The sequence below is a fragment of the Carlito syrichta genome, unplaced genomic scaffold, assembly GCF_000164805.1.
Source record: "Carlito syrichta isolate Samal-C Ts95f unplaced genomic scaffold, Tarsius_syrichta-2.0.1 Scaffold124793, whole genome shotgun sequence".
Taxonomy (NCBI): Eukaryota; Metazoa; Chordata; class Mammalia; order Primates; family Tarsiidae; genus Carlito; species Carlito syrichta.
In genome coordinates this window covers 27,375-55,203 of record NW_007068889.1, presented here as the reverse complement: position 1 = coordinate 55,203, position 27,829 = coordinate 27,375, and the positions used below count along the sequence as shown (strand labels likewise).

The following is a 27,829-nucleotide window of genomic DNA, read 5'->3' as shown; positions in this document are numbered from 1 at the left end:
GATTGCCTGAGCCCGAGGGTTCAAGACCCACCCAGGCAACTTGGCGAGGCTTCATCTCTACAATAAATCAAAAATTAGCCAGGCGTGGTAACACGCACCGGTAGTTCCAGCTACTTGGAAGGCTGAGGCAGAAGGATTGCCAGAGCCCAGCAGGTCGAGGCTGCAGTGGCCAGGAGCGTGCCACACTGCACTCCAGTCTGGACGACAGAGTGAGACTCCAACTCAAAAAGAAAAAAAGAAAACTGCAATTTAGTTCCACCAATTCCTGACTACTATAGTTTTCTTTATTCTTTCATTTTCCCCTTCCCCATTCCTGTACATAATGCAACTGATGTATGTGCACACGCATATTGCAATTTTTTTTAACTAAATGGCCAATGGTATGTTTTAATTGACAACATCAGGTAGAGATGAGATGGGAACAAATGCTGGTTCTGTGAAAATACCCCCAGCCGGGCTCAGTGGCTCAGCCTGTAATCCCGTGCCTTTGGGAGGCTGAGATGAGTGGATTGCCTGGGCAACGAGACCTCATCTCTACAATAAATTAAAAAATCAGCCGGGTGTGATAGCGCATGCCTGTAATTCTGGCTACTTGGAAGGCTGAGGCGGAAGGATCGCCAGAGCCCAGCAGGTCGAGGCTGCGCTGGCCGGGAGCGGCCACTACACTCCAGTCTGGGCGACAGAGTGAGACTCCAACTCAAGAAAAAAAAAGAAAAAAGAAAATACCCCCTTTCTCCATTAGTGGCATGTTCATTCAGTTCTTATCTTTATATTACGTAAATTATTTGGCTCTCACTGTTTTAACAAAAAGACAACAACTTAAAAAATCCTTGCATTCCTTGTTCAATTGGAGAATTTTAATGTTTTTCATTTATCATTGTCAAACCAAGGACAATTTTATAACTTTTTTGTACGTAGCTGTTACATGAAGGGCAATCTGTCTTTTAGGGATCAATTACTCTTAAAAAAGAATCCTAGATAGCTTTCCCTTCAAGTCAAGCATCTTGTTGTTTAAATAAACTTCTTGTTTAAAAAAAAAAAAAGGAAGAAACACCACTGGGAAAGTCTCTTGCAATGTATCTCAAACAAAATAAAGAAATTGTTGTTTATCCCCTTGTCCTGGTCTCACCTGGAAAAACAACAGTTAAAACAAACTGGATACCATCTCACACCATCCAGAATGGCTATTACTAAAAAGTTTTTTTAAAAAAACAAAAAACCCAACAAGATGTTAGTGTGGTTGCAGAGAAAAGGGAATGCACCTACACTGTTGGTTGGAATGTAGACTACTTCAGCCTCTATGGAAAGAGGTTAGAGATTTCTCAAAGAACTAATAATAGATTTACTATTCAACGCAGCAATCCTACTCACTACCGGGCATATACCCAAAGAAGCATAAATCACTCTACCAAAAAGACAATTGCACTCGTATGTTTATTGCAGTACTATTCACAATAGCAAAAATATGGAACCAACACAGGTGCCCATCGATGGCAGACTGGATAAACAAAAATGTGGTACATATATGCCACGGAATACTACACAGTCATAAAAAATTAAAAATCATGGGTTTTTTTGCAACAACATGGATGCAACTGGAGACCATCATTCTAAGCAAATTAGCACATAAACATAAAACTGAATACCACAAGTTCTTACAAGTGACAGCTAACCACTAAATACACGTGGGCATAAAGATGGGAACGAGTTATTGGGGACTTCTAAAGAGAGGAGGGAAGGAGGGACTGATGGACTAAAAAACTACCCATTGGGGACCATTTACACCTCCTGGATGATGGGCTCAATGGCACATGTTTTTATTGAATCTAAATAAGCAAATAAATAAATGAAACTGAAGACAGAAGATTCAAGTACACAGGAGTCTAAAAGCAAATACAGACAGTTCTTCAGTGAATTAATGAAAACAAGGTAAAAGTATATTTTCATGTGCTGACATGTTTTTTACTTCTTTAGATGTGTGATGTCATATGGCTCATTTTAACAAGCAAAATTAAAACAAAGGCATGAAAAGACTCAAATTTTATAAATGTAAAAATATGCTCTTCTGAGCAAGATGGCGATGGAATAGGTCAGACTGTGAGAGTCCCTGCAAAAGTGAGTGTCCATAAAGACTCTCCACATGAGTGGGTGTGTGCCAGTGGGCGAGTGAAAGTCTGTCTGAGGAGAGGCAGGTTCATGCACCTGGGGCTCTCCTCTGGAGATGACTGCAGCCCACGACTGCCCAGAGATGGGAGACCTGGGCCCACAGGATCATCTGCAGTTCTCGGGCCTGTCTTGAGAGGAAATCAACAGAGAACAGCTGCCCCTCACCACCTGGCACCTGGTCCACGCCATTACCTACAACTACATACCTGGCCCCAAGAAGGCAGGTCGTGGAAATCTGTAATAAAGTTCCAATACCGGTGACAGGACGCTGAAGGGTGCCATCTTCTCAGTCCCAGGACCGGGCAGAGACTTGCATTGCCCCACCCAGCTCTGCTCAGCCTCCACCTTGGGACCTGATCAGACAAGGAGAGACAGGCGCCCCTCCCCCCACGCTGGACCAGGCACAGACGCGTCAGATCTGAGTGGGAGACTTGACAGCAGCAGCAGCGAATAGGGTGAGTCCGGATCTGACCCACCCTCCTCCCACGGTAGTTCATAGGGCAACTGACCCACTTGAAAGCACTGAGAGCAGAGGGGAGGGGCTGGAGACCAGAGCCGCTCCTTAAGAAGGAGGCCTGAAAGGAACCTGGACTCACAGAAACGGCTAGAGAACGTTGGATTTTTTGTTTGTTTGTTTGTTTGTTTGTTTTCTCTTTTCTTCTTGGTTTTTTTTATTATTAGATTTAGCTTTGATTTTTTCCTCTCTTTCTTTCTGTTTTTGTTTACGTTTTTGTACTTGCCTTGTTTCTATTATCTTAATTTTTTTTTTTTTAGATTTTCTCTTTATGTGTGGGTATGTTTGAGGGAGAGTACACCAACAGGGATTTTTTGTTTGTTTGTATGAGTGTATGCTTTTGTCTTTTTTGTTTTTTCTGTCTTTGTCTCTGTTTGTTTGTTAGTTGGTACTCCTGTGTGTTTTCCCTCTTCTCTCTCTCTCTCTCTCTCTCTCTCTCTCTCTCTCTCTCTCTCCCCACTTCCCTTTAATCTTCTTCTTTCCTGTTTCCATTCTTTTCTTTTTTTAATCTCATTTTGCTTTGGGAGAGCAAACAGACACTCCCCACTGCATGGACAGATTGTAAGGCAGTGGGAAGTGGGTTCCAGGGGGCCACACACCTGTCAGCGGATATTGAGATCTGCAGATAGCTTCTGAATCACAGCTCCTCCTTCAATTAAAACTCAAAACTGCAATAATCACAGGCCCCCACTCCTAGTCCAGCTTCAGAATTGAACAAAATCAGAGGATCTACATAAGGTGGAATAGGAGATTGAGCAAATAGAAATAAAAGCTATCCCCCATCACTGAACAACAGAATTAAAAAAGAAGTTTTTTAAAAAGGAGGAAAACCTACACAAATGAAGATAAAACAAAGAAAGAATATGATTCTCACACAGACCCCGGGGAGGTCAGCCACAGACTCTAGAACTCAAGCAATGAAGAACCCTCATAATGACTGGTCTCCAATCACAAACTCAGATATCAAAATAGATTCCAGAAGCTAAACCTCAGTTTCTCAGCCAACTCATCTTTGACAAAGCCTCCACCATCAGCCACTGGGGAGAGGAGAACCTATTCAGTAAATGGTGTTTCGAAAACCGGCTGACCACACGCAGAAGATTAAAACAAGACCCCTACCTATCACCATACAAAAATCAACTCTAAATTGTCAAAGACCTAAACATAAAACCTCAAACTATAAGAACCTTAGAAAATGCAGGAGACATCCTTGTGGGAATTGGAACTGGCAAACAATTCCTGATCAAAACCTCAAGTGCTCATACCATAAGAGATAAGATAGACAAGTGGGACCTCATCAAACTGAAAAGTTTCTGCAAAGCCAAAGAAACCATCAAGAGAGCAGGGAGACGGCCCACAGACAGGAAAAAATATTTGCCAACTGCATATCTGACAAAGGCCTAACATCTAGGATCTGCAAGGACCTCAAACGTCCTGAAAAGAAAAAAACAAACAGCCCCTTTACAAAGTGGGCAAAAGACATGAATAGATACTTCTCAAAAGAAGACATTCGAACAGCCAACAGATACATGAAAAAATGCTCAGCCTCACTAGCCATCAAAGAAATGCAAATTAAAACCACACTGAGATACCACCTAATTCCAGTCAGGATGGCCATCATCCATAACTCAAAAAGCAACAGATGCTGGAGAGGATGTGGCAAAAGGGAATACTTCGACATTGTTGGTGGGAGTGTAAACTAGTACAGCCTCTACAGAAAAACAGTGTAGCAATTCCTAAAAGAACTAAAAATCGACCTCCCATATGAGCCTGTAATCCCCCAACTGGGAATATACCCAGAGGAACTCAAATCACTCTATGAAAAAGATACCTGCACATGCATGTTTATTGCAGCATTATTTACAATAGCAAAAACATGGAACCAACCATGCTGCCATTGAAAGAGAACTGAATTTTTTTAAATGTGGTACATATACACAATGGAATATTACACAGCCATAAAGAAGGACAAAATTATGAACTTCTCAGCAACTTGGATGGATTTACAGTCTATTATACTGAGTGATCTATTACAGAAACAAAGAACCAAGTTTCACATGTTCTCACTTATAAGTGAACCTTGAGCGTCTTTTGTAATACTATAAAAAAGGGATTGGCAGTAGTGGGAAACTGTCAACAGAAGGAGCACACCTCATCAACAAGGATACCTGCACAATGAACATTTGTATACCTAACCCTGAATTGTACCCCACATATTTAAAAGAAAAAGATATGTTAATATGGATGTGAGAATTACATTATACTATGTAGAAAGGTCATAATATCAGTAAGGATATTTTATGTTATAAATCCATATGATTCATGTTAAACATGATAGGCATAACATTATAAATACTATAAGAGAAAACAAGCAAGGCAGTACTTGCTTGAAATGGTTAAGTCATTGAAAACTGCCCACCGGACATCTGAAAAAATAACATCTTTAATGGACTCTAGAAGCCTTGTATTTAAGTTGTTCTGATTCCAGCACCAGAAACCTAATTAAATTGACCTGAGATAGGACCTGAGCATAGGACATTTTTAATTGTGATTCTACTGCAGACGAAAAAGTGTTGCTCAAGGAGGTCTGAAAATCCTTAAAGCAATCTCACTTTTTTATCTCAAGTACTGCAGAAAAGCATGCGTGATTTGCCAGTCAGTACACAAATTTGGAAGGTCAGTACCCAAACCTAGATTGCAACTCCCAAGGTAAGTTGTCTAAACCATTAAGTGTGAATCCTATTTTTTCCAGTTCTGCCTACTAATTAGTCACAAGAGAGGCACAGGCCTCCCTTGATCAATGCTATTATTCAAAGTGTATGTCTACCTAGGAAAGAAAGTTCTGGAATCCTTCCTAATCTAGCAGAAACCAGGAGACTCTGAAGTGCCAGGATGACATAATTTAATTATGAGATGTTGCACCTGCTTCTTCAAAGACACCTCCACCTCTGCACTCAGTGACAATGTGATCTCACAGAAGTCAAATTTCAGCTGAAGGTCTGACTGGGGAATGGCTGAGACAAAACTGGAAGGTCAGTATAGGGGAGGGGAGGGGCAAAAGGGAGGGGAGGGGAGGAAGATCACAATACATATATTTAGTAATGGCACTTTTGTTTTTAGAAAATATTTCTTGGCCGCGCTCGGTGGCTCAGCCTGTAATCCTGCGCTTTGGGAGGCTGGGGTGAGTGGATTGCCTGAGCCTGCGGGTTCGAGACCCGCCTGAGCAACTTGGCGAGACCTCATCTCTACAATAAATCAAAAAGATTAACCAGGCATGGTAGAGCGTGCCTGTAGTTCCAGCTACTTGGAAGGCTGAGGCAGAAGGATCACCGAAGCCCAGCAGGTCGAGGCTGCGGTAGCTGGGAGCGGCCACTGCACTCCAGTCTGAGCGACAGAGTGAGACTCCAACTCAAAAAAAAGAAAAAGAAAATATTTCTTGCTAACAATTGCAAACTTAACTGACAAATATAATTGACTTCCTTTCAATATTCTCCACGAGGGTGTGGTCTATATCTGTGTGGTACGCTGCTTTTTTACCCAAAAAGAACACAGAATATAGCCTATAGATGTCTGAGTCAAATAAATATTTGCTGAATTGAATTGAATATACATTTCTGTGGGAGCCCTGGATTTAAAAGTAGTCAGTGTGTAAACTATGTCATGTGAAGGACGTTTAGAGAAGATCCCAGAGTCAGATTTAGCTAGCACGTTTCAAACTGTCCATTTTCATTTAGCTTATCCACCTATGAACAGTGTAACATTCATATCCTTCCACTTCATTTCTGTCTTTATTTATAAATTGGTTAAATGGCATGCTCTTTCTGTTGCATGGTCATGTTCCATTTTAATATGCATTTATTCTTATTGGATATCTGAGAGTAATGTAATATACTAAGTGCCTTTTAGCATTAAAGTGATATGTTAAAATTTTCTCCTTTTTATAGCTGTGTGTTCCATACAGTGCTCCATATAGTGTTTCATACTGTATATGTACCACATTTTTTTATTGAGTCCACCATCAATGGGCACCTGTGTTGGTTCCGTGTGAACAGTGATGCAATAAGCACACAAGTGCAGGTGTCTTTTGATAAAACAATGTCTGTTCCTTTGAGTATGTATAATCCCAGAGGTGGGGTTTCTGAGTTAAAGGGTAGGTCTATTTTTAGTTCTTTGATAATCTCCGGATTACTTTGCACTGGGTTGAACTAGCTTACATTCCCACCAACAGTGTATGAACAATCCCTTTTCTCTGCACCCTCAACAACAGCTATTGTTTTTTGACTTTTTATTAATAACTATCCTGACTGGTGTGAGCTGTAGTTTTGATTTGCATTTCTCTGATGATTGTGATGTTGAGCATTTTTTCATATGTTTGTTGGCTGCTTGTATGTCTTCCTTTGAGAAGTGTCTTTCTGTTCATGCTTTTGCCTACTTTTTAATGGGATTATTTGGTTTTTTTCCTGTAAATACATTTTAGTTCATTATATATTCTGGATATTAGGCCCTTGCTGGATGCATAGTTTGCAAATATTTTCTCCCATTCTGAAGGTTGTCACTTTACTCTTTTGGTGGTTTCTTTTGTTGTGTAAGAGCTTTGCAGCTTGATAAGGTCTCACTGGTCAATTTTAGTTTTTGCTACATTTACTTTTGAGGACTTTGTCATGAATTCATTGCCTAGGTCAGTGTCTAGGAGAGCATTCCCTAGGTTTTCTTCTACGATTTTTACACTTTGATGTCTTGCATTGAAGTTCTTGATTCACTTTGAGCAAATGTTTGTATATGGTGATAGAGTTCCAGTTTTATTCTTTTGCGTATACTTAGCCAGTTTTCCCAGCACCATTCATTGAATAGGGTGTCCCTTCTCCAATTTTTTGTCAGCTTTGTCAAAGATAAGTTAGTTGTTGGTCAGTGGTTTTATTTCTGGGTTCTCTATCCTGTTTCATTGGTTTATGTGTCTGTTTTTGTACCAGTTCCATGCTATTTGGGTTACTGTGGTCTTGTACTAAGTTTTGTAGTCTGGAAGTGTGATGCCACTGACTTTGTTCTTTTTGCTGAGAATTACTTTGACTATTTAGGTTCTTTTTTGCTCATACGAATTTAAGGATTGTCTTTTCTAGGTCTGTTAAAAATGTTGCTTGCAGTTAAATGAGGATTGCATTGAAGCTGTAGATTGCTTTGCGTAGTATGGACATTGTAATGATATTGACTCTTCCAGTCCAAGAGCATGGAATGTTTTTCCATTTGTTTGTGTCATCTCTGATTTTTTTAAGCAGTGTTTTGGAGTTCTCATTGTAAAAATCTTTCACCTCTTTGGTTAAACATATTCTAAGGTATTTTATTGTTTTGAGTGGCTATTGTAAATGAGATTGTGTATTTTAATTTGGTTTTCAGCCTTCTTGTTGTCAGTGTATAGAAATGCAACTGATTTTTTTAGCACTGATTTTGTATTTTGATACTTTGCTGAAGTTGTATATTGGTGCCAAGAGTTTTTTGGTGGACTCTTTTGGGTTGTCTAGGTATAGAATCAAATTGTGGCCAAGCTCGGTGGCTCAGCCTGTAATCCCAGCACTTTGGGAGGCTGAGGTCAGTTGATTGCCTGAGCCTGCAGGTTTGAGACCTGCCTGGGCAACTTGATGAGACCTCACCTCTACAATAAATCAAAAATTAACCAGGCGTGGTAGCACGTGCTTGTAGTTCGAGCTACTTGGAAGGCTGAGGCGGAAGGATCACCAGAGCCCAGCAGGTCAAGGCTACAGTGGCCAGGAGTGGTCTGAGTGACAGAGTGAGACTGCAGCTTAAAAAAAAAAAGAATCAAAAGTTATATGCAAATAGAAATAATTCAACTATCTCTTTTCCTTTTTAAATAACTCTAATTTCTTTATCTTGCCTGATGCTCTGCTAAGACTTCTAGTACTATGTTAAATAGGAGTGGTCAAATAACTTTTAGGTACATGGATTTCCCAAAAGGCAATAAATTGCCTCCTCAAAACAAGATAATTTGAAGAGGGTTTTCTCTGAATATGAACTAATTACAAAGGTATGGAAATAGAGTAAATACAAGAAACAGTTGACTAACCTAGGGCTTAGTAACACCCAAACAAAAGGACAAAGGAGATGTCTTAGTTTTCTTGAGCTATATTCAAGGTATGACAATTAAGTTCACAAACTCATCCTAGAAAAAGTCCTACATACCTCAATGTTGACTATCACTATGGTCACCTTTGAAGTAGTCCCCTTGGGAAGCTATGCACTGACACCAGTACATAATCCATCCATCAAAACAATTTTGGAACTCTTCTTCTGGAATGAGCATCAGAGCTGTCATCACAAAAATGTCAGTGTTTGAATGAGAACAATGAACAAACATTAAATTTCCTGTTAAACTTGTCAAGAGTGGAGGTAAAATTGGGGACATGTTAGTCCAAATTTATGGGGATAATTTCGGGAAGAAAATGGATTAAAAGTTTTTCTGAGGGGAGAGAAAGCGTCACTGATGAAGAATGGTCAGGACAGCCAGTAACGAGCAGAACTAATGAAAACATTGCAAAACATCATCAAATTGTGTGTCAAAATCATCAGCTGACTGTGAGAAGCACAGCAGACCAAATAAAAATTGATAGAGAAACAGGAAAATCTTAACTGAAAATCTTGACATGAGAAGGAGATGTGCAAAAAATGGTCCCAAAGGAGCTCTTGCACCACGACAATGCACCAGCTCACACAGCACTGTTTATGAGGGAGTTTTAGCCAGTAAACAAATAACTGTATTGGAACACCCACACACTCACCTGATCCAGTTGCCCCAAATGACTTTTTTCCTTACCTGAAGATAAAGGAAATACTGAAAGGAAGACATTTTGATGACATTCAGGACATCAAGTGTAATTCAATGACAACTCCAATGGCCATTCCAGAAAAAGAGTTCCAAAATTGCTTGGATGGGTGGATTAGACACTGGCATCAGTGCATACCTTCCCAAGGAGAGTACTTCAAGAGTGGCCCTAGTGATATTCAGCAATGAGGTACAGAGCACTTTTTCCAGGATGAGTATCAGCAACTTTCATGTCTTCACATTTAAGATATTTGATAGTGTAGAGATCATTTCTATTTACCATCCACTCCTTGCTAAAAGTGTTTAAGACTTTATCTCAGGCTGAGTACAGTGATTCATATCCATAATCCCAGCATTGTGGGAGGCCCAGGCAAGAGGATGTCTTAAGCCCAGGAGTTCAAGACCAGCCTAGGCAACATAGTGAGACCTCATCTCTACAAATTAAAAAATTTTAAAAAAGAAGCTAAGCATGATGGCATGCACCTGTAGTTCCAGTTACTCAGGAGACTGAGATGGAAGGATCATCTCGGCTTAGTTGGTCTAGGATGTGGTGAGTCATGTTCCATGCCACTGTACTCCAGCCTGGGTGACAGAATGAGACCCTGACTCAAAAAAAGGAGAGAGAGAGAGAAAGAGTACTTGAATTTTTTCTAATAGCACGTATGTTAAAAGTCATTTGAGAAAAAAGGAGAGAGAGAGAGAGAGTACTTGAATTTTTTACTAATAACATGTATGTTAAAAGTCATTTGTTTCCTCCAATATCTTTCTGATTTTATATGAAGTCCCACTATGAACCCAGATACACTTGAGTATCATGAAAGATTGAGATTCTTTGAATAACTTGACTCAAAGTCTTGTAATCATCCAGTATTATACCACCCTTATTCAGCTTATGATTAATTTGTATTATAAAGTGTGTAACAAGCACATAACATCAGCATTACATACCTACACCTCAGCTCTCTTCCTATTAATGACAGTGAAGTCCAGTTCTGAAGACCAAGTTTATTTTCTCTGTACTTTCAAAGGCATATCTGCTAAAACTTCTTATTCACTAGAAAATAAGCAACATCAACGCAGGGATATTTTATTCACTGATGCACCCCAGCAATTGAAAAAGTACCTAGCACAACCTAGATACTCAGTAAAACATATTTGTTGAGTGGAAACCATCCACTTTGCCTTTCTTTACTACTCCCTAATTTAAAGTTCTCTTTTTCTGTTTATCTCAAAAAGAATGATTCAAAATAAGCTGATAAAAGAACTTGACATCCAAAGCCAAGGGGGGAAAATGTATAGACTTAAATATGTGTACTAAGATGTAGAGAAAGAAGAATTCACATATGGGGAAGAAATTCTGCATTGCCCTCTATGGACAGACTATATAGGTTGGAATGTTTAACAACTCCAAAACATTGAGATCACATACAAGAATTACAACTCAGAAAAAGAAAACCTTTAATCTGGATATTATATAATACTGTTCTTTTCATCATCTCACGCTTTCACAGGAATTCCCTACTGATCTTCTCCTCCCTCAACCTCCCTTCATGTCACTGCATAGCCTCACTTTTCTGTCCCACAGAGAGGATTTCTCCTTGATCTTCTCTTTACTCTCTAAGTCCACAGCCTCCCCCATAATTTCCAACATGCTAGATAAATCCACAAAATATTGAACAGTGTCAAAATTATTACTCAGGTAAATATAAAAATCAGGACATAATTGACATAATTAAATGATAGATTAATATCTCAAGCTGGGGAATATGCATTTATTTCACAAATTTCAGGACCTCCCAAGGACAAATGTACAAGAATATAACTTACTATTGCATAAACAATAGCATTCAAGAGTTCCTTCCCTTGAATAAACAGCTTCCTTCAAAACCAATTTTTGCTTCCACCCCTACAGTCACAGAATATTAGAGGTACAAATAAAAAAGAAGAAAAGGAAAAGGAGGAGAAATAGAAGACGAGAATGAGAAAGCAAGAGAAAAGGGGCATTTCCCCTCCTCCTAGCAATCGATGGTTCAGAAAATAATGAGATTCAGTCTGAATCCTATGTTACATTATTCAAAAAAAGTTTCAAATTAGAGAGTAAGCAAGCGTACAATCAGGAAATACTAGAACTTCTCAAGCCCACCCATACCCAGCTAGTTGCCTTCTGAATTCTGGTACAGCTGAAGAGGCCCCATAGTCACCGTGTCTCTCACAGCACAGAAGTAAGAGGCAGAGTCTTTTATCTGCAGCTCCTTCAGAAGGAGGTAACTGTATCCATCAGAGCGACTAAGGAATGAAGAAAAATGACCTCTCCCTGTCAAACCATCCAGAACAGTATAAGAGAGAAATATGGGCTCTCTGCCTTCATGTTGCTGGTACCAGGACAGCCCATTGAATCCAGATGTCCGGTATGTGCAGTTGACCTGGACTACAGCTCCTTCCATAGCTATCAACTCGGTGGGCTGCTCAATGCTTTGTCCTGCAGTGCCTATGACAAGACACACGACTGTTACCAGGGACAGTACTCCTGGAAGTCACATCACTATTAAAAATAATGATTTCTATGTGGTTACAAAAGACCTGCCATTGATCAGGGAGGTCCTTATAGATAGAAATAAATGATGGCCAAAGTGGCAGCAATAATAGTAGCAGTAGTTAGTATTTAATATCCAGTAATAATTAACTCTACATAATAAAATATCTATCAGGAAGGACCCTATTGTTACAAATGTCAAAAGTTGCCATCATTTAGCTGGAAGAAAATTATTTTGAAAACTCAGCAACATTTGCTATTCAATTGTGACTTACCTTCCATCTTCAGGGAAATATAAAGAAGGGAAAATCCCCACATCTGCTATAGGACACCACGAGTCTGAAACTTCATCTCTGGTTCCTGTGCCAGTGGAGTCTGAAGAAGGTGAACTCTCCATATGGATGAGTAAGTTCAGTCTAGGTGCAAAACCCAAAAGAAATACAGGGGGAGGAGCTCTTTCTCAAAGGGATGACTTTAAGCTTTCTTCCACAGGAGCAGCTATGAGTTCTCTTACAGGAGGGTCTTTCTCTCTCTCTCTCTCTCTTTAATTTTAAAGCTGCGGGCTACAATTCAGGGTTAAGTACATAAGTGGTCATCATACAGGTAAAGTTTGGGTACCCTTATTGATGCTATGTGCCTCCCTCCCCCCAACATTGTCTCACCACTGCCGATCCCTTTCTTATAAATATTATGATAAAGATTCTGTGTTCACTTAAACAGGAGTGTCTTTACATAAACATTTTCTGCTAGCAAATCCACAAGTTTTAATTCAAGTGATTGTGATGAACATTGAACAATAGAATTGTGTGTTAAGAATAGAGAAAACACTCAGTGGCTCAGCCTGTAATCCCGTGCCTTTGGGAGGCTGAGGTGAGTGGATTGCCTGAGCCCGCGGGTTCGAGACCCACCTGGGCAGCAAGACCTCATCTCTACAATAAAATCAAAAAATTAGACAGGCGTGGTAGCGCGCGCCTGTAATTCCGGCTACTCGGAAGGCTGAGGCGGAAGGATCGCCGGAGCCAGCAGGTCGAGGCTGCGGTGGCTGGGAGTGGCCACTGCACTCCAGTCTGGGCGACGGAGTGAGACTCCAACTCAAAAAACAAACAAACAAACAAACAAGAATAGAGAAAACAGCCCAGCTCTGTGGCTCAGCCTGCAATCCCATGCCTTTGGGAGGCTGAGGTGAGTGGATTGCCTGAGTCCGCGGGTTCAAGACCTGCCTAGGCAACTTGGCGAGACCTCATCTCTACAATAAATCAAAAAATTAGCCGGGCGTGGCAGCGCGCGCCTGTAGTTCCAGCTACGTGGAAGGTTGAGGCACAAGGATAGCCGGAGCCCAGCAGGTCGAGGCTGCGGTGGCCGGGAGCGGCCACTGCACAGCAGTCTGGGCGACAGAGTAAGACTCCAACTCAAAAAAAAAAAAAAAGAAGAGAGAAAACAAATGAGAACATAAACAAAGTCAAGCATGGTCAGTTTGTCCATAGTAATAGTTTTCTTTCTCGTTATATATCAAAATAAAATCCGGAATCCGTTACAAGTAGGGTGTATGTGCATATATTGAATATCATATGCTTTTGTGTTGTATATGTTTCAAAAACTAGGACAAGAAGAGAAAATACCCACCCTTTAAGTGTACTTTCAATAGGTAGTATGGAAATAATCTTCAAAAGATTCAAAGGTAGTTACAGAGTGATGAGTATTAAATGATGCTGTTATTGCAAATAAATGTATATATGTGTAAACTTTTAAAAGTGTGAAACAGCCGGGCTCGGTGGCTCAGCCTGTAATCCCAGCACTTTGGGAGGCCAAGGTGAGTGGATTGCCTGAGCCTGCGGGTTCAAGACCCGCCTGGGCAACTTGACGAGACCTCATCTCTACAGCAAATCAAAAAATTAGCCGGGCGTGGTAGCGCACACCTGTAGTTCCAGCTACTTGGAAGGCTGAGGCGGAAGGATTGCCAGAGCCCAGCAGGTCGAGGCTGCGGTGGCCGGAAACGGCCACTGCACTCCAGTCTGGGTAACAGAGTGAGACTCCAACTCAAAAAAAAAAAAAAAAAAAAGTGTGAAAGACCTGGTGCCATGGCTCAAGCCTGTAGTCCCAGCACTTTGGGAGACAGAGGCGAGAGCATTACCTGACCCCACGGGTTCGAGACCAACCTGGGCAACATGGCAAAACTTCATCTCTACAATAAATCAAAAAATTAGCTGGGCATGGTGGTGCATGCCTGTAGTTCCAGCTACTTGAAAAGTTGAAGCAGAAGGATCGCCTGAGCCCAGCAAGTCAAGGCTGTGGTGATCATGAGCGTGCCACTGCACTCCAGCCTGGGCGACAGAGTGAGCCTCCAACTCAAAAAAAAAAAAAAGTGTAAAAATACACACAGTAAACTACTAACATTGGTTATGTTGGGGCTGCAATGGAAGAATTCAGTGAGTTAATTTTATTCTTGTACCTCTCTGAATTGGTTAACGTTAAAATGAACGTGTTCCACTATGTAATTTAAAAGAAACTAAAAGCAAATTCAAACTGAAAGGAAAGAACAGAGATGCAAGAGGAAGAAAGAGAAGGAAAGAAGGAAAGGAAGAGGAAAAGAAGAAAAAGAGAAGAGAAAAGGAAAACATCAACAATATCTTAAACATATAACAAGATGTCTTAGAAAAAAATGTCTTATTATCCCTGATATTTTTATCCCTACTGGCCTCTCATTAATAGTAGTTAATATAAAAGGCAACTGCAATTTTTTTGTTTCTTTGAGTTGGAGTCTCACTCTGTCACCCAGGCTAGAGTGCAGTGGCACACTCCCGGCTACCCCAGCATCGATGTGCTGGGTTCAGGCAATCCTTCCGCCTCAGCCTTCCAAGTAGCCAGAACTACAGGCACGCGCTAACATGCCCAGCTAGTTTTTGATGCATTGTAGAGACGAGGTCTCACCAAGTTGCCCAGGCTGGTCTCGAACCCCTGAGCTCAGGCAATCCACCCTCCTCAACCTCCCAAAGTGTTGGGGTTACAGGTTGAGCTACCGAACCCAGCCAGGCAGCAGCAATTTTTAAAAAATGAACAATAACAAGTATTGGCAAGGATGTGGAGAAATCAGAATCTTCATAATTGCTGCTGGAAATGCAAAAAACAGATTGACAGTTCCTCAAAACGCTAAGCATAGATTTACCAATGACCCAGCAATTCCACTCTTAGACATATACCCAAAAAAATAAAAACATAATTTCATGCAAAAACTTGTACATGAATGCAAGCACCATCATTTACACTAGACCAAAAATGTAAGCAACTCAAATGTCCCATCAACTGATAGAAAAACAAAACATGGCGTATTCACAAAATAGAATATTATTCACCCATTTCAGGAATGAAATATTGATACATACTTCCACATGGATGAACCTTGAAAACACCATGCTAACTGAAAGAAACCAGACACAAAGGGCCACATGTTGTATGATTCCCTTGTATGAAATGTCCAGAACAGGCAAATCCATAGAGATTAAATAAATAAATAAATAAAAGCCAGGCTCGGTGGCTCAGCCTGTAATCCCGCACCTTTGGGAGGCTGAGGTGAGTGGATTGCCTGAGCCCGCGGGTTCAAGACCCACCTGAGCAACTTGGTGAGACCTCATCTCTACAAAAAGTCAAAAAATTAGCCGGGCGTGGTAGCGTGCACCTGTAGTTCCAGCTACTCAGAAGGCTGAGGCGGAAGGATCGTTGGAGCCCAGCAGGTCGAGGCTGCGGTGGCCAGGAGCAGCCACTGCACTCCAGTCTGGGCGACAGAGTGAGACTCCAACTCTAAATAAATAAATAAACAAACAAACAAATTTCTTGTAGGCCGGACTCTGTGGCTCAGCTGTCATCCCAGCACTTTGGAGGCCGAGGCAAGTGGGTTGCCTGAGCCTGTGGATTCGAGACCAGCTCAGGTAACTTGGCGAGACCTCGTCTCTACAATACAATTTTTTAAAAATAGCCAGGCGTGGTAGCGTGCGTCTGTAGTTCCAGCTACTTGGAAGGCTGAGGCAGAAGGATCACTGGAGCCCAGCAGGTTGACGTTGGGGTAGCCATGAGCATGCGTGCCACCGCACCCCAGCCTGGGCGAAGAAGTGAGACTCCAATTCAAAAAAAAAAAAGCTTCTTGTATATGCTGGATTCAGTCTCTTGTATAATGTCAGACTTGCACAACAGCGGGTGGATAGCAAATATGTGTTGTGAGGGAGGGGTGCCAACTGCCTTTTACTTTACTCAATTTTGTCCAAACAGCATTGTTTGTGCATTTTACCTGTTTTGTAAAAATTAGTAGAAAATAGGAAACTTAAATTTGTAGTGCCAGTGATGAGAAAATTGAAATAAACTACATGCAACTAGGATAAAGATAGAAATAAGCATGACGTAAGAAGAAAAAATCAAAGGCAATTTATATCCTCATGAACCCTCTGAAAGCATTATTTTTTTATTTACTGCACATAGTAGGCTATATAGCATCTGGTTATAATAAATATGATACTGCCATCTTGTGACAAAACATATCATTGCCATTTTACACAACACACACCCCCACCAAACAAGTAGTATTTTCTTTCCCTATTAAAAATATAAAAATTTAAAATCAAAGCAAGGCTTAAAAATCTTCTAGTCCTTTTCAGTTGTCTCATTTTACAACTGACATTATATAAAACTAGATTAGGCAGCAAAATTTCTTAAGAGGCTGTGTTTCTATATCCAAAACTAGGTTTCTCCCAAACATTGTTCAAAATTATGGTTAACCATTGTTAAATAAAGCCCTGCTATTATTCCCTTAGGTTTATACTGAATCAAGTAGTCTAGATGAGAAGCAGCTTGATTACAAATATACCCCAGCATGTTAGGGCATCTGACCTGGCTGCTGCCAACTCAGAGCTCATATTTGAAACTCATATGTGCTTTCTCTGTCCAGATATCCAAGGCATCTCTCTCCCTGCTGGCACTGACCAGAGCTTCTCACTGAGATTCGGGTACTTCCTGCTTGCTGTCTCTTTAACCAAAGAGGTTCCTCTCATCCCCTCAAGAAGAATTAACAGATGCTGATCACTGAAGTACACCAGTGGTAAGGGATAAGACGGGGTCAATGTTGTCCACCATGTTTTGTCTCTCTTTACACAGATGCACAAGTGATCAACCTACAATTTTGTGTTGTTGTTGTTGGAGTCTCACTCTGTAGCCCAGACTGGAGTGCAATGGCTCACTCATGGTCACTCCAGCAACCACCTGCTGGACCCAGGCAAGCCTTACGCCTCAGCCTTCCAAGTAGCTGAAATTACAGGCAGGTGCTACCATGCCTGGCTAATTTTTTGGTTTATTGTAGAGATGAGGTTTCGTGAAGTTGCCCAAGCTGGTCTTGAACCTATGGGATCAGGCAATCCTCTCACCCAAAGTGCTGGAATTACAGGCTTGAGCCACGGCCCCTGGTCTCAACCTGCAATTTTAATGTGACCATGACATTCTCCTATGTGAAGCTTTCAGTGGCTCCCCAGCTCCTACTAAGTAAGGATAGATTATTTATTCTGTCATATAAAACCCAAATTATATCTCACTTTAATTCTACTCACAACCTATGCCACAGATATTCTGAATCTTCTCCCTGCTCATGCCAGGCTGCTTCAGGTCTTCACACTTTTGCTCCAACATTTTCCTCTGCTAAGTGTCCCTCCGTGTCTATTCATCTTTCAAAAAGGAGCACAAAGTTTACCCACACTATGTAATTTTCCTAGCCATTGCCTCTAACCTCACTAAAACCATTGGCAAACATAACTACAGCCTTCTTTATGATCCTGCTCTGACCTGTAGTTAATATATTCCTCACACCATTCTTGAGAGTGAGATATAACTAATTTTTGTTTCCTCAGTAAATATGTGTGTATATAGTCATTGATTATCTTGAAAACAGGTTTTATGGAAGTGGAGGAGGAGGGGACTCCTGCTGCACTAAATTCATGAAGTAAAGTCAAAACAATGAATATTAAGTAATCTTTGAAGGATTCTGGCTTAGAAGGGATGGTGGAAATAGAAAGGATGTGGATAAAATGTATAAGATGTATTATGTATAATCACAATATATTTTTTATGTAGTGAGGCTTTGCTCTCCCAAAAGAGACATCAGTCATGCTAGAATGAGATATGAGAATAAATCTTGGATGAGAGAGAGAGAGGAAAAGTCTAGATTCAGAGTGGGGAGAAAGCAAGTTTTCAGGAACAACATAGGACTAAGAGTGAAGACCCTCTAAACTCAATCCTGTTGGAAGAGAGTTATGCCACATGAGATGACTTAAAGAGTCAGGTCAGTGAGGAGCTGTGGCAATGGCATCCCAGGCTAGGTGGCTGTGGAAATCAGCATGGCCATGGCAGTGAGGGGAGAAAATTTCCTGTCTACATCTACACAGTAAGAGATAGCGACCAAGTGGATGGAGGAAACTTGCCCAGGCACTGATGCAGAGATGGCAAAAAAAAAAAGTCTTCTGGACGACCAGTGACATCCTGTAGCCAAAGAACACAAGACTCATACCAAAGATAAATTTCCAGATTTTTCCTTGAAGAGAATGTTGCAATTATACTGACCTCTGGGAATGAATAAGCCCCTGGGTCCTTGAACTTACCACAGGAGGAGGACAGTGGTGGTAATAATAACATCTTCACAGTAGCTACATGGAGACTCTTGAAATTTAACTCAAATAGTAAAAGCTGCCGGGTACAGTGGTTCACACCTGTAATTCCAACACTTTGGAAGGCTGAGGCTTGCCTGAGCCCAGGGGTTCGAGACCAGCCTAGGCAACATGGCAAGACCTTGTCTCTACAATGAATCAAAAAATTAGCTGGGCATGGTGGCGTGCGGCTGTGGTTCCAGCTACTTGGAAGGCTGAGGCGGAAGGATCACCTGAACCCAGTAGGTTGAGGCTGTGGTAGCTGTGAATGTGCCAGTGCACTCCAGCCTGGGTGACAGAGTGAGACTCCAACTCAAAAAAACTGTTAATAAAAATAAAAGCTGCCATCTTATTTTATACTACAAGGTTTCGTAATGCCTCCTAGCAATGGGAGTAATCACAGCCTTGAATTCTTCTGTCCTTCATTATACTTCTGTAAAGAAGTAATATTTTTACATATTTTGATGTGCCCTTCTATTTGCATGTCTGTGAACAAGACCTATCCCTGGCCGCTTAAAGTATCAATATGCTTGGAAGAAGGGGAAGGGTGGTAGTGTGGCAAAGAAGAAAGATTAGAATGGCAATGTTACAGTAGAAATAAACAAGAAAGAAAGAAAGAATGATTATTCAGTTTGTGGTGGCCAAAATAGATTTTCATATCTGCAGCAAGACCATCAGCTTGAAAGTCAGGACTTGTCATAAGAGGAAAAAAAATTTCTAAATTAATTTATCTCCCATTGCAATACATCAAGCCTGGCTTGGTAGACTTGGCTGCAGAATGTATATACTGAAGGCTCCACACAGAATTAAGTGAAAGCAGGAAAATCTCATCCCTGTAAATTTGGGAGGATTATGCAGAAAAGAAGGGAAGTAGAGGTAGACCAAGGAGGTCAAATGCTAGAGTTCATGTTTTTCCCAACTTGAAACCAAGCGTTAAGATAAATGGGCCATGCCGCTGCCTGCAGGCACCCGGTAGGCGCCCTGCCCCCCGCCAAGATGCCCAAGAGGAAGGTCAGCTCCACCAAGGGAGCGGCGAAGGAGGAGCCCAAGAGGAGATCAGCGCGGTTGTCGGCTAAACCTGCTCCTGCAAAAGTGGAAGCAAAGCCAAAAAAAGGCGGTGGGAAAGGATAAATCTTCAGACAAAAAAAGTGCAAGCAAAAGGGAAAAGGGGAGCGAAGGGAAAGCAGGCTGAAGTGGCTAACCATGAAACTAAAGAAGAATTACCTGCAGAAAATGGAGAACCTAAAACCGAGGAGAATCCAGCCTCTGATGAAGCAGGAGAGAAAGAAGCCAAGCCTGAAGAGTATCATATCCCATGTCTTATCAGTGGTCCCTGTCACCCTTCTTGTACAATCCATTATCAACTATTTTGTACACGCAAGTTTTTTAGTAGCTCTAGAAACATTTTTAAGAAGGAGGGAATCCCACCTCATCCCATTTTTCAAGGGTAAATGCTTTTTTTTAAAGAGGTGAAATCATTTGCTCGTTGTTTATTTTTTTTTTGGTACAACCAGAAAATAGTGTGGGATATTGAATTACAGGAGGTGTTGACTGTCTTGAGTATCAGCTTAACATTCCATTGATGGGGGGTTAGTTTTTATATCCTGTAATGCAAAGTATACTAAGTGGCAATATGGATTACAGTCCTGCATTTAATGTCTTGAACATTTAAAATTACTTCTATTCCCATGTTGTTTTTTAGTAGAATTGTTTCCTAAAGAAAACCACTCCTTGATCATGGCTCTCCCTGTCAGAATTGTGTGCACTCTGTAACATCTTTGGTCATGGTAGTCTTGTTTTCCTGATAACTTTGTTAATGTGTTGTAAAAGATTGAAAAATTGAGTATGTTGGGTATATGATAAATTGTGAATTGGTGGGATGTATGTAACAGCTTATCAACATTTGAAGATACTGGTACTTGATATCCTCTTAAGAAAAATTTGCCTCCAAATTTTAAGCTGGAAAGTCACTGGAATAACTTTTCAAAAATAATAATACATGGCTTTTTCGATTTTCGGTACATATGTTAAGAACTGTGTACAAATTGAAATGTCTGTGTACTGATCCTCAACACAACCAATAAACTCAATTATGAAAGAAAAAAAAAGATAAATGGGAGCCTTGCAAAATGTAGGAAAACCAAAGGTCACCAGAGATAGTAGCATGGTTTTTTGTTTGTTTGTTTTTTGTTTTGGGGGGAGTATTTTGTTTTGTTTTTGCTTTTTGAGTCAGGGTCTCACTCTGTTACCCAGGCTGGAGCAGAGTCATGCTCACCTCAGTCTTGACCTCCTGGGCTCAGGTGATCCTTCCGCCTCAGCATCCTGAGTAGCTGAGACAATGGGGGCACACCACCATGCCCAGCTAACTTTTTTTTAACTTTTTGGAGAGATAAGATCTCAGCTGCGCTGAGTCTCAAATTCTTGGGCGCAAGTGATCCTCCTTCATTATACTTCTGTAAAGAAGTAATATTTTTACATATTTTGATGTGTGCTTCTATTTGGATGTCTGTGAGCAAGACCTATCCCTAGCCACTTAAAGTATCAATATGCTTGAAAGAAGGAGAAGGGAGGTAGTATGGCAAAGAGGAAAGATTAGAATAGCAATGTAGAAATAAACAAGAAAGAAAGAATGATTATTCAGTTTCTGGTGGCCAAAATAGGTTTTTATATCTGCAGCAAGACCATCCACTTGAAAGTCAGGTCTTGTCATAAGCAGGAAAAAATTTCTAAATTAATTTATCTTCCATTGCAATATTTGGCCTCCCAAAGTGCTAAGATTACAGAAATGAGCCATGGCACCCGAACAGAATAGTAGCATGTTTCTGTGGGCATGACATGGAGAGGCTGCAGATCCTTAAGATAACTGGCTGTCAGCTCATGACACAAGGGAGCGTGATTATATGAATCTGGTTTTCCAGTGCCTAGAGACAAGGAAGTCAGAGGTGCCTATATGTTTTGCCAAGGAAGACTGGGAAGTGTATGGAATGGTAATGCAACAATACAAGGCTGGAGTCAAAACCCAGTCTATACAGCGTGCATGACTTATAGAAAGAACAGGAACTACAGATTCCAGTCAGTGGTATGCTGGTAAATGTTTACAAACTGGTTCTCAAAAAAAATTTTTTTTTGGCTTTGCAGATCCCGCCACCTTGAGCCTTTTCCCATCAGCCATGGTCAACCCCACTGTGTTCTTCAACATTGCCATCGACAGCGAGACCTTGGGCCACGTCTCCTTCAAGCTGTTTGCAGACGAAGTTCCAAAGACAGCAGAAAACTTTCATGCTCTGAGCACTAAAGAGAAAGGATTTGATTATAAGGGTTCCTGCTTTCACAGAGTTATTCCAGGGTTTATGTGCCAGGGTGGTGTCTATACACGCCATAATGGCACTGGCGGCAAGTCCATGTATGGGGAGAAATTTGATGATGCGAACTTCATCTTGAAGCATACAGGTCCCAGCATCTTGTCCATGGCAAATGCTGGACCCAACACAAACGGTTCCAGATTTTTCATATTCACTACTAAGACTGAATGGTTGGATGGCAAGCATGTGGTTTTTGGCAAGGTAAAAGAGGGCATGAATGTTGTACAAGCCATGGAGAACTTTGGGTCCAAGAATGTCAAGACCAACAAGAAGACCACCATTGCTGACTGTGGACTACTCTAATAAATTTGACTTGTTTTATCTTTTTTTTTTTTTTTTTTTTTTTTTGAGTTGGAGTCTCACTCGGTCGCCCAGACTGGAGTGCCATGGCCGCTCTCGCCACCGCAGCCTCGACCTGCTGGGCTCTGGCGATCCTTCCGCCTCAGCCTTCCAAGTAGCCGGAATTACAGGCATGCGCTACCACTCCCAGCTGATTCTTTGATTTATTGTAAAGACGAGGTCTCCCTGCCCAGGCAAGTCTCACACCCGCGGGCTCAGGCAATCCACTCACCTCAGCCTCCCAAAGGCGCGGGATTACAGGCTCAGCCACCAAGCCCGGCTGTTTTCTTATCTTTCAAATATTGGTCTTTTTTTTTTTTTTGAGTTGGAGTCTCACTCCGTCACCCAGACTGGAGTGCAGTGGCCGCTCCCGGTCACCGCAGCCTCGACCTGCTGGGCTCCGGCGATCCTTTTGCCTCAGCCTTCCGAGTAACTGGAACTACAGGCATGCGCTACCAGCCCAGCTAATTTTTTTATTTATTGTAGAGATGAGGTCTCACCAAGTTGCCCAGGTGGGTCTCGAACCGGCGGGCTCAGGCAATCCACTCACCTCAGCCTCCCAAAGGCGAGAGATTACAAGCTGAGCCACCGAGCCCGGCTAACTTGTTTTATTTTAAACTACCAGATCATTTCTTCTATAGCTCAGGAGAGCACCCCCTGCATCCCATTTCCTCGCAGTATCCCTATAATCTTTGTGCTCTCACTACAATTCTTTGGGTTCCATATTTTCCTTATTCCCTTCCACATCTAGTTGGAATGCAGAGAAATAAAAACTAAATTTAAAAAAAAATTTTAATATTTTGTTTTATTTTATATATATACATATTTTTTTTTTAGTCTCACTCTATTGCCCAGACTGAAGGGCAGTGGCATGCTCATGGTCACCTCAGTCTAGACTTGTTGGGCTCAGGTGAGCCTTCCACCTCAGCCTTCCAAGTAGCTGGACCCACAGGCACGCACCACCAAACCCAGCTAATTTTTGGATTTATTGTAGAGACAAGGTCTTGCCACGTTGCCCAGGCTGATCTCCAACCCTGAGTTCAGGCAGGCAGTCCTCTCACCTCTGCTTCCCAAAGCGCTGGGATTACAGGCATGAGCCACCACACCTGGCTCAAAAAACTTTTTAAAGCCCTGATGTGTGTTCTTTGCCAATTTTATGGTGTAAATGCTTCCACCATGGGTCAGTTTCAAGCTCAGACATGACATCAATGCACCTACACTATTATATAGTATTTCTACCATAAAGATATGATAGATGTGAGTCACCTCATCGATATTAGTAAAAAATAAAATAAGTAGAAAGTGATGAGTTTTTAGTATTAGTACATATGTTTTGAAATAATTTATTTAATTCAAAATGTCTATTTAGTTGCAAATTTATATTTTAATTGCAAGTTTAACAAAGAACTCACAAAATTTCTGACATGTTAACAATCAGCTATTTATTATAAGCCAGTACAAACCAACTCCGGGAAAAACCATGGGTGAGAGTAAGTCACACCAAACATCTAGATGGCACTATCTTCACCTGTTTGGTTCAAGGAGCCTATCAGACTTACCATATCCCTACAAAAAAAGAACAAAAATACAAGGAGCATTCCAACAATTTGAAGCCAAGATGAGATCTCCTTCTCCATCGCAATAGGAACAATGGAGTCACCCAAGACTTCTTTAGATTCTCTGGCAAATTTGTGCTGTTGTTATTGTTATTTGAGATGGAATCTCATCATGAAACCCAGGCTGGTCTTGAACTCTGTGGCTCAATCAATCCTGCTGTCTCAGCCTCCCAAGTAGTCACTAAACTCAGCTCAAGAATTTTTAAACTGGAGGTAATTAATTAAATGCGCTCAGTTGGCCTAAGTTAGGATTTATTTTCTCTCGGTGTCCAGAGAGATGGGACTATGTAAGAAAGATTAGCTCGATTTTTGAAAACTAAGTACATTTTTAATGTCCTTCTGAATACGAGGGGGGATCCAAAAAACAAAAGGAATTATTTTTTGGAGGGCAGGCCCCTTGTAGTACAGGCTTTCCCCACTAGGTAAATGCTATAGCATCAGTGTACCAGCTAGCATTGTTGCGAGAGACTGCGTTTGGCATCAGTGAATTTTTTCTTTTTTCTTTTTTTTTTTTTTTTGGTGATTCCTTCAACGCATCTGCCCATTCCATGATGTGTGATTTACGAGCACACCTGCCCGCCCCGCACTGAGTGTTCAGCAGTTTTTGACCAAAAATGGCATTGAACCCCAAGACCCACCCTTCCTATTCACCCAATTTTGCCCCAAGTGACTTTTTTGTTTATTTGTTTCCCTGGATGAAAACATTCTTCAAAGGGAAACATTATGCCAATGTGGAAGAGGTGAAACAAAAAACGGCAAAAGCACTAAAAAGGCATCAAAACTGATGAGTTCAAAGACTTTTGAACAGTGAAAAAGCATCTCGATAGGTGTATTGTTTCAAACAGAATACTTTGATGGTGACTGAATTTTAAATATGTAAGAATAGGCCGGCCTCAGTGGCTCAGCCTGTAATCCCAGCGCTTTGGGAGGCCGAGGTGAGTGGATTGCCTGAGCCTGAGGGTTCGAGGCCCACCTGGGCAACTTGGCAAGACCTCATCTCTACAATAAATCAAAAATTAGCCGGGCGTAGTAGCACGAGCCTATAGTTCCGGCTACTTGGAGGGCTGAGGAGGAAGGATCACTGGAGCCCAGCAGGTCGAGGCTGTGGCAGCCGGGAGCGTGCCACTGCTTTCCAGTCTGGGCGACAGAGTGAGACCCCAATACACACACAAAAAAAAGAGTGAGACTCCAATACACATACACACACACACAAATACACAATTTTTAAAAAATAAATCCCAGTTTTTGAGGGAACCCTCCTCATATAATCTGGGTAAATGTGTGACCTTCACAACACTGCAAAGAAGGAACTCACAGAAGTTAGAGGTCATTGGAACAAATCATGTTGTTCTTCACAACTCACTTTCTAGATATGCAGATATGATTCCTGCTGGCTGTCAAAACAAAAAATAATGAGTATCCGGGGAGTGTAGGTCTCAAGTGGGAAATGTTTAGGGTAGAACTCCCAAGAGGTGAATAATTTTCTTCAAATCTCTTGACAGTGTTTGTAAAAACTGGATCAAAGGAGATCTAGCTAATAATGTAACCAATTCAAGATTCTAAGTAGAGAAGTCAGACTCTGTAACAGACCTCTAAGGCCAGAGGTTTTCAACAACTCTTAAATCAGTCAATGAGCTGATTCTCTGGAAGACTTTAATTCCACTCCAAAACAGAATCAGTAACCCATCACCTATCACCACAAACCAAAGGAATGTTCTGAAGGATGCTTTCCTTACCTGCACGACCATTCTGCCTGAGAACAGACCAACCTTCTCCAAGATTCTACTGCTGCATCCATGTGAGTCCAAGAAGAAAATCATTTCTAAAGCTGAGTCAATTCACAATAAGATCAAGTGCTTAATTTCTATACTTTGAAAATTTTGGTAATTTTGTCCAAAACAATATTTAATCTGTCTCTTTCGCCCATCTTCTTCCTCAACTCACCCTCTACTCCCAAATCTAATTAGTCAGGCATATGAATTTTGAAGTAAATTGGCCTTTCTCCAGATTTGAGAATTTTCTTCTTTGAATTGAGAAAAAGAATTTTAAACATTTATCCTTTATCTTATTTCCTCTGTTTTGGGGGAGGTGATAAAACAATACAGATTCAGTGTTACTGTATAAACACAGTGAGAGATGGATTCTTTAACTCTTCTTTTCCCAGAACACAATTAGTCAACCTACTTGAAGATTGGAAGGCCTTGTTTCAAGTACCTTGTCTTAAGCAAGCTTTCTTCATTTAAGTTAGACTGCAAGGACACTGACAGGATAATCAGAGCAAGAAAATATGGGATTTGCCTCCCCACTGCATCCAAATTCTGCTCATCCTCCTTGCACCGCCTCTCTGCTCAGGCTGCCTGATAATCTAAAAAGGCTGTGGTCTGAGTCTGGCCCTAAAGGCAAACAAGATTGAACAACCCAACACTGGGTTATTCCTCATCTTTCAACTTTAGTGATTCCTATCTGTTCTAAATGAGGATGGCGCCAATTCAAAGGTGCCCTGTACAAAACTCCAGCGCCATGTAGACATGCCAGAAAGAGGCTAAACTCTCTCTGGGATAATCTGATTTTTTTCAAAGTAAGAAAAGGCACTGCCTGCAAAGGGCTCAAAGAAGTGACTTGGTCTCCTGGTGGAGGGGAGCACAGCAAGCAGTCCAGCCTATTATTCCCATATAACCCTAGCTCGTCCCTGCCCTACCATGCTCTCTCAATGCTACCCTCATTCACTCCATCCCTAGGAGTTCCTCCCTTGAATTTCCAGACCAAAGCCCCTGCACCTGATGAATTGTGGTTTTGAATGCTGAATCTGTCAGTGGTAGATTATTTTATTTAAGCATATACTTTTGATATTAAATTACAAACATTTCATAAAACGAACTCGGCAGTGGCTAATGCCTGTAATCCCATTTTGCAAGGATGAGGTGGGAGCATCGCCTGAGGCCAAGGGTTCAAGACTCACCTGGGCAAGAAAGTGAGACCACACATCTCTACAAAAAATAGAAAGATCAGCCAGAAGTCCTAGTGCAGGTCTGTAGTCCCAGTTACTAAGGAGACTTAAGCAGGAGACTCGCTTCAGTCCAGGAGTTCAAGACTCTGTCTCATATAAATAAATAAATAATGATCTTAGCAATACTAAACACTATTTAAAACTGGAAATTTAGCCGGGCTCGGTGGCTCAGCCTGTAATCCCAGTGCTTTGGGAGGCTGAAGTGAGTGGATTGCCTGAGCCCGCGGGTTCAAGACCCACCTGGGCAACTTGGTGAGACCTCATCTCTACGATAAATCAAAAAATTAGCTGGGCGTGGTAGCGCGTGCCTGTAGTTATGGCTACTCGGAAGGCTGAGGCGGGAGGATCACCTGAGTCCAGCAGGTCAGGCTGCGGTGACCGGGAGCGTGCCTCTGCACTCCAGTCTGGGTGACAGAGTAAGACTCCAACTCAAAAAAAAAAAAACTGGAAATTTTAGAATATGTATCAAATTAACCAAGATGTGGATACTTAAATGTTTTTTTAGTTGACAGCTCTAAGTTTGCCTCACTCCTCAATTTACATAGCCTAAAACCCCACAGCTTCAAAAGATTAGTAGGCCTATAATAAAACATCACATTTAAGTTAAGAGGGAAACATTTGGTTCGTTTTCTCCTTTTGGTTTTCTCTAAGTTGGCTCATTTTTTTTTTTTAGTACAAAGAAAAGATTGTTCTCATTTCCTTTTTTTTTCAGTTGGAGTCTCACTATGTCACCCAGACTGGAGTGCAGTGGCCGCTCCCGGCCACCTCAGCCTCAACCTGCTGGGC

At 41.3% G+C, this 27,829-nt stretch overlaps 1 protein-coding gene and 1 pseudogene across 1 annotated transcript; both read left to right on the top strand.

The window, feature by feature from the left end:
- Positions 1-19,715: 19,715 nt before the first annotated feature.
- Positions 19,716-20,170, top strand: LOC110594344 (annotated as a pseudogene).
- Positions 20,171-21,889: 1,719 nt separating this feature from the next.
- LOC103249957 (peptidyl-prolyl cis-trans isomerase A-like) lies at positions 21,890-22,384 on the top strand. The gene has a single exon (XM_021707786.1). The coding sequence runs from the start codon at positions 21,890-21,892 to the stop codon at positions 22,382-22,384; it is 495 nt and encodes a 164-aa protein (XP_021563461.1).
- The last annotated feature ends 5,445 nt before the right edge of the window (positions 22,385-27,829 follow it).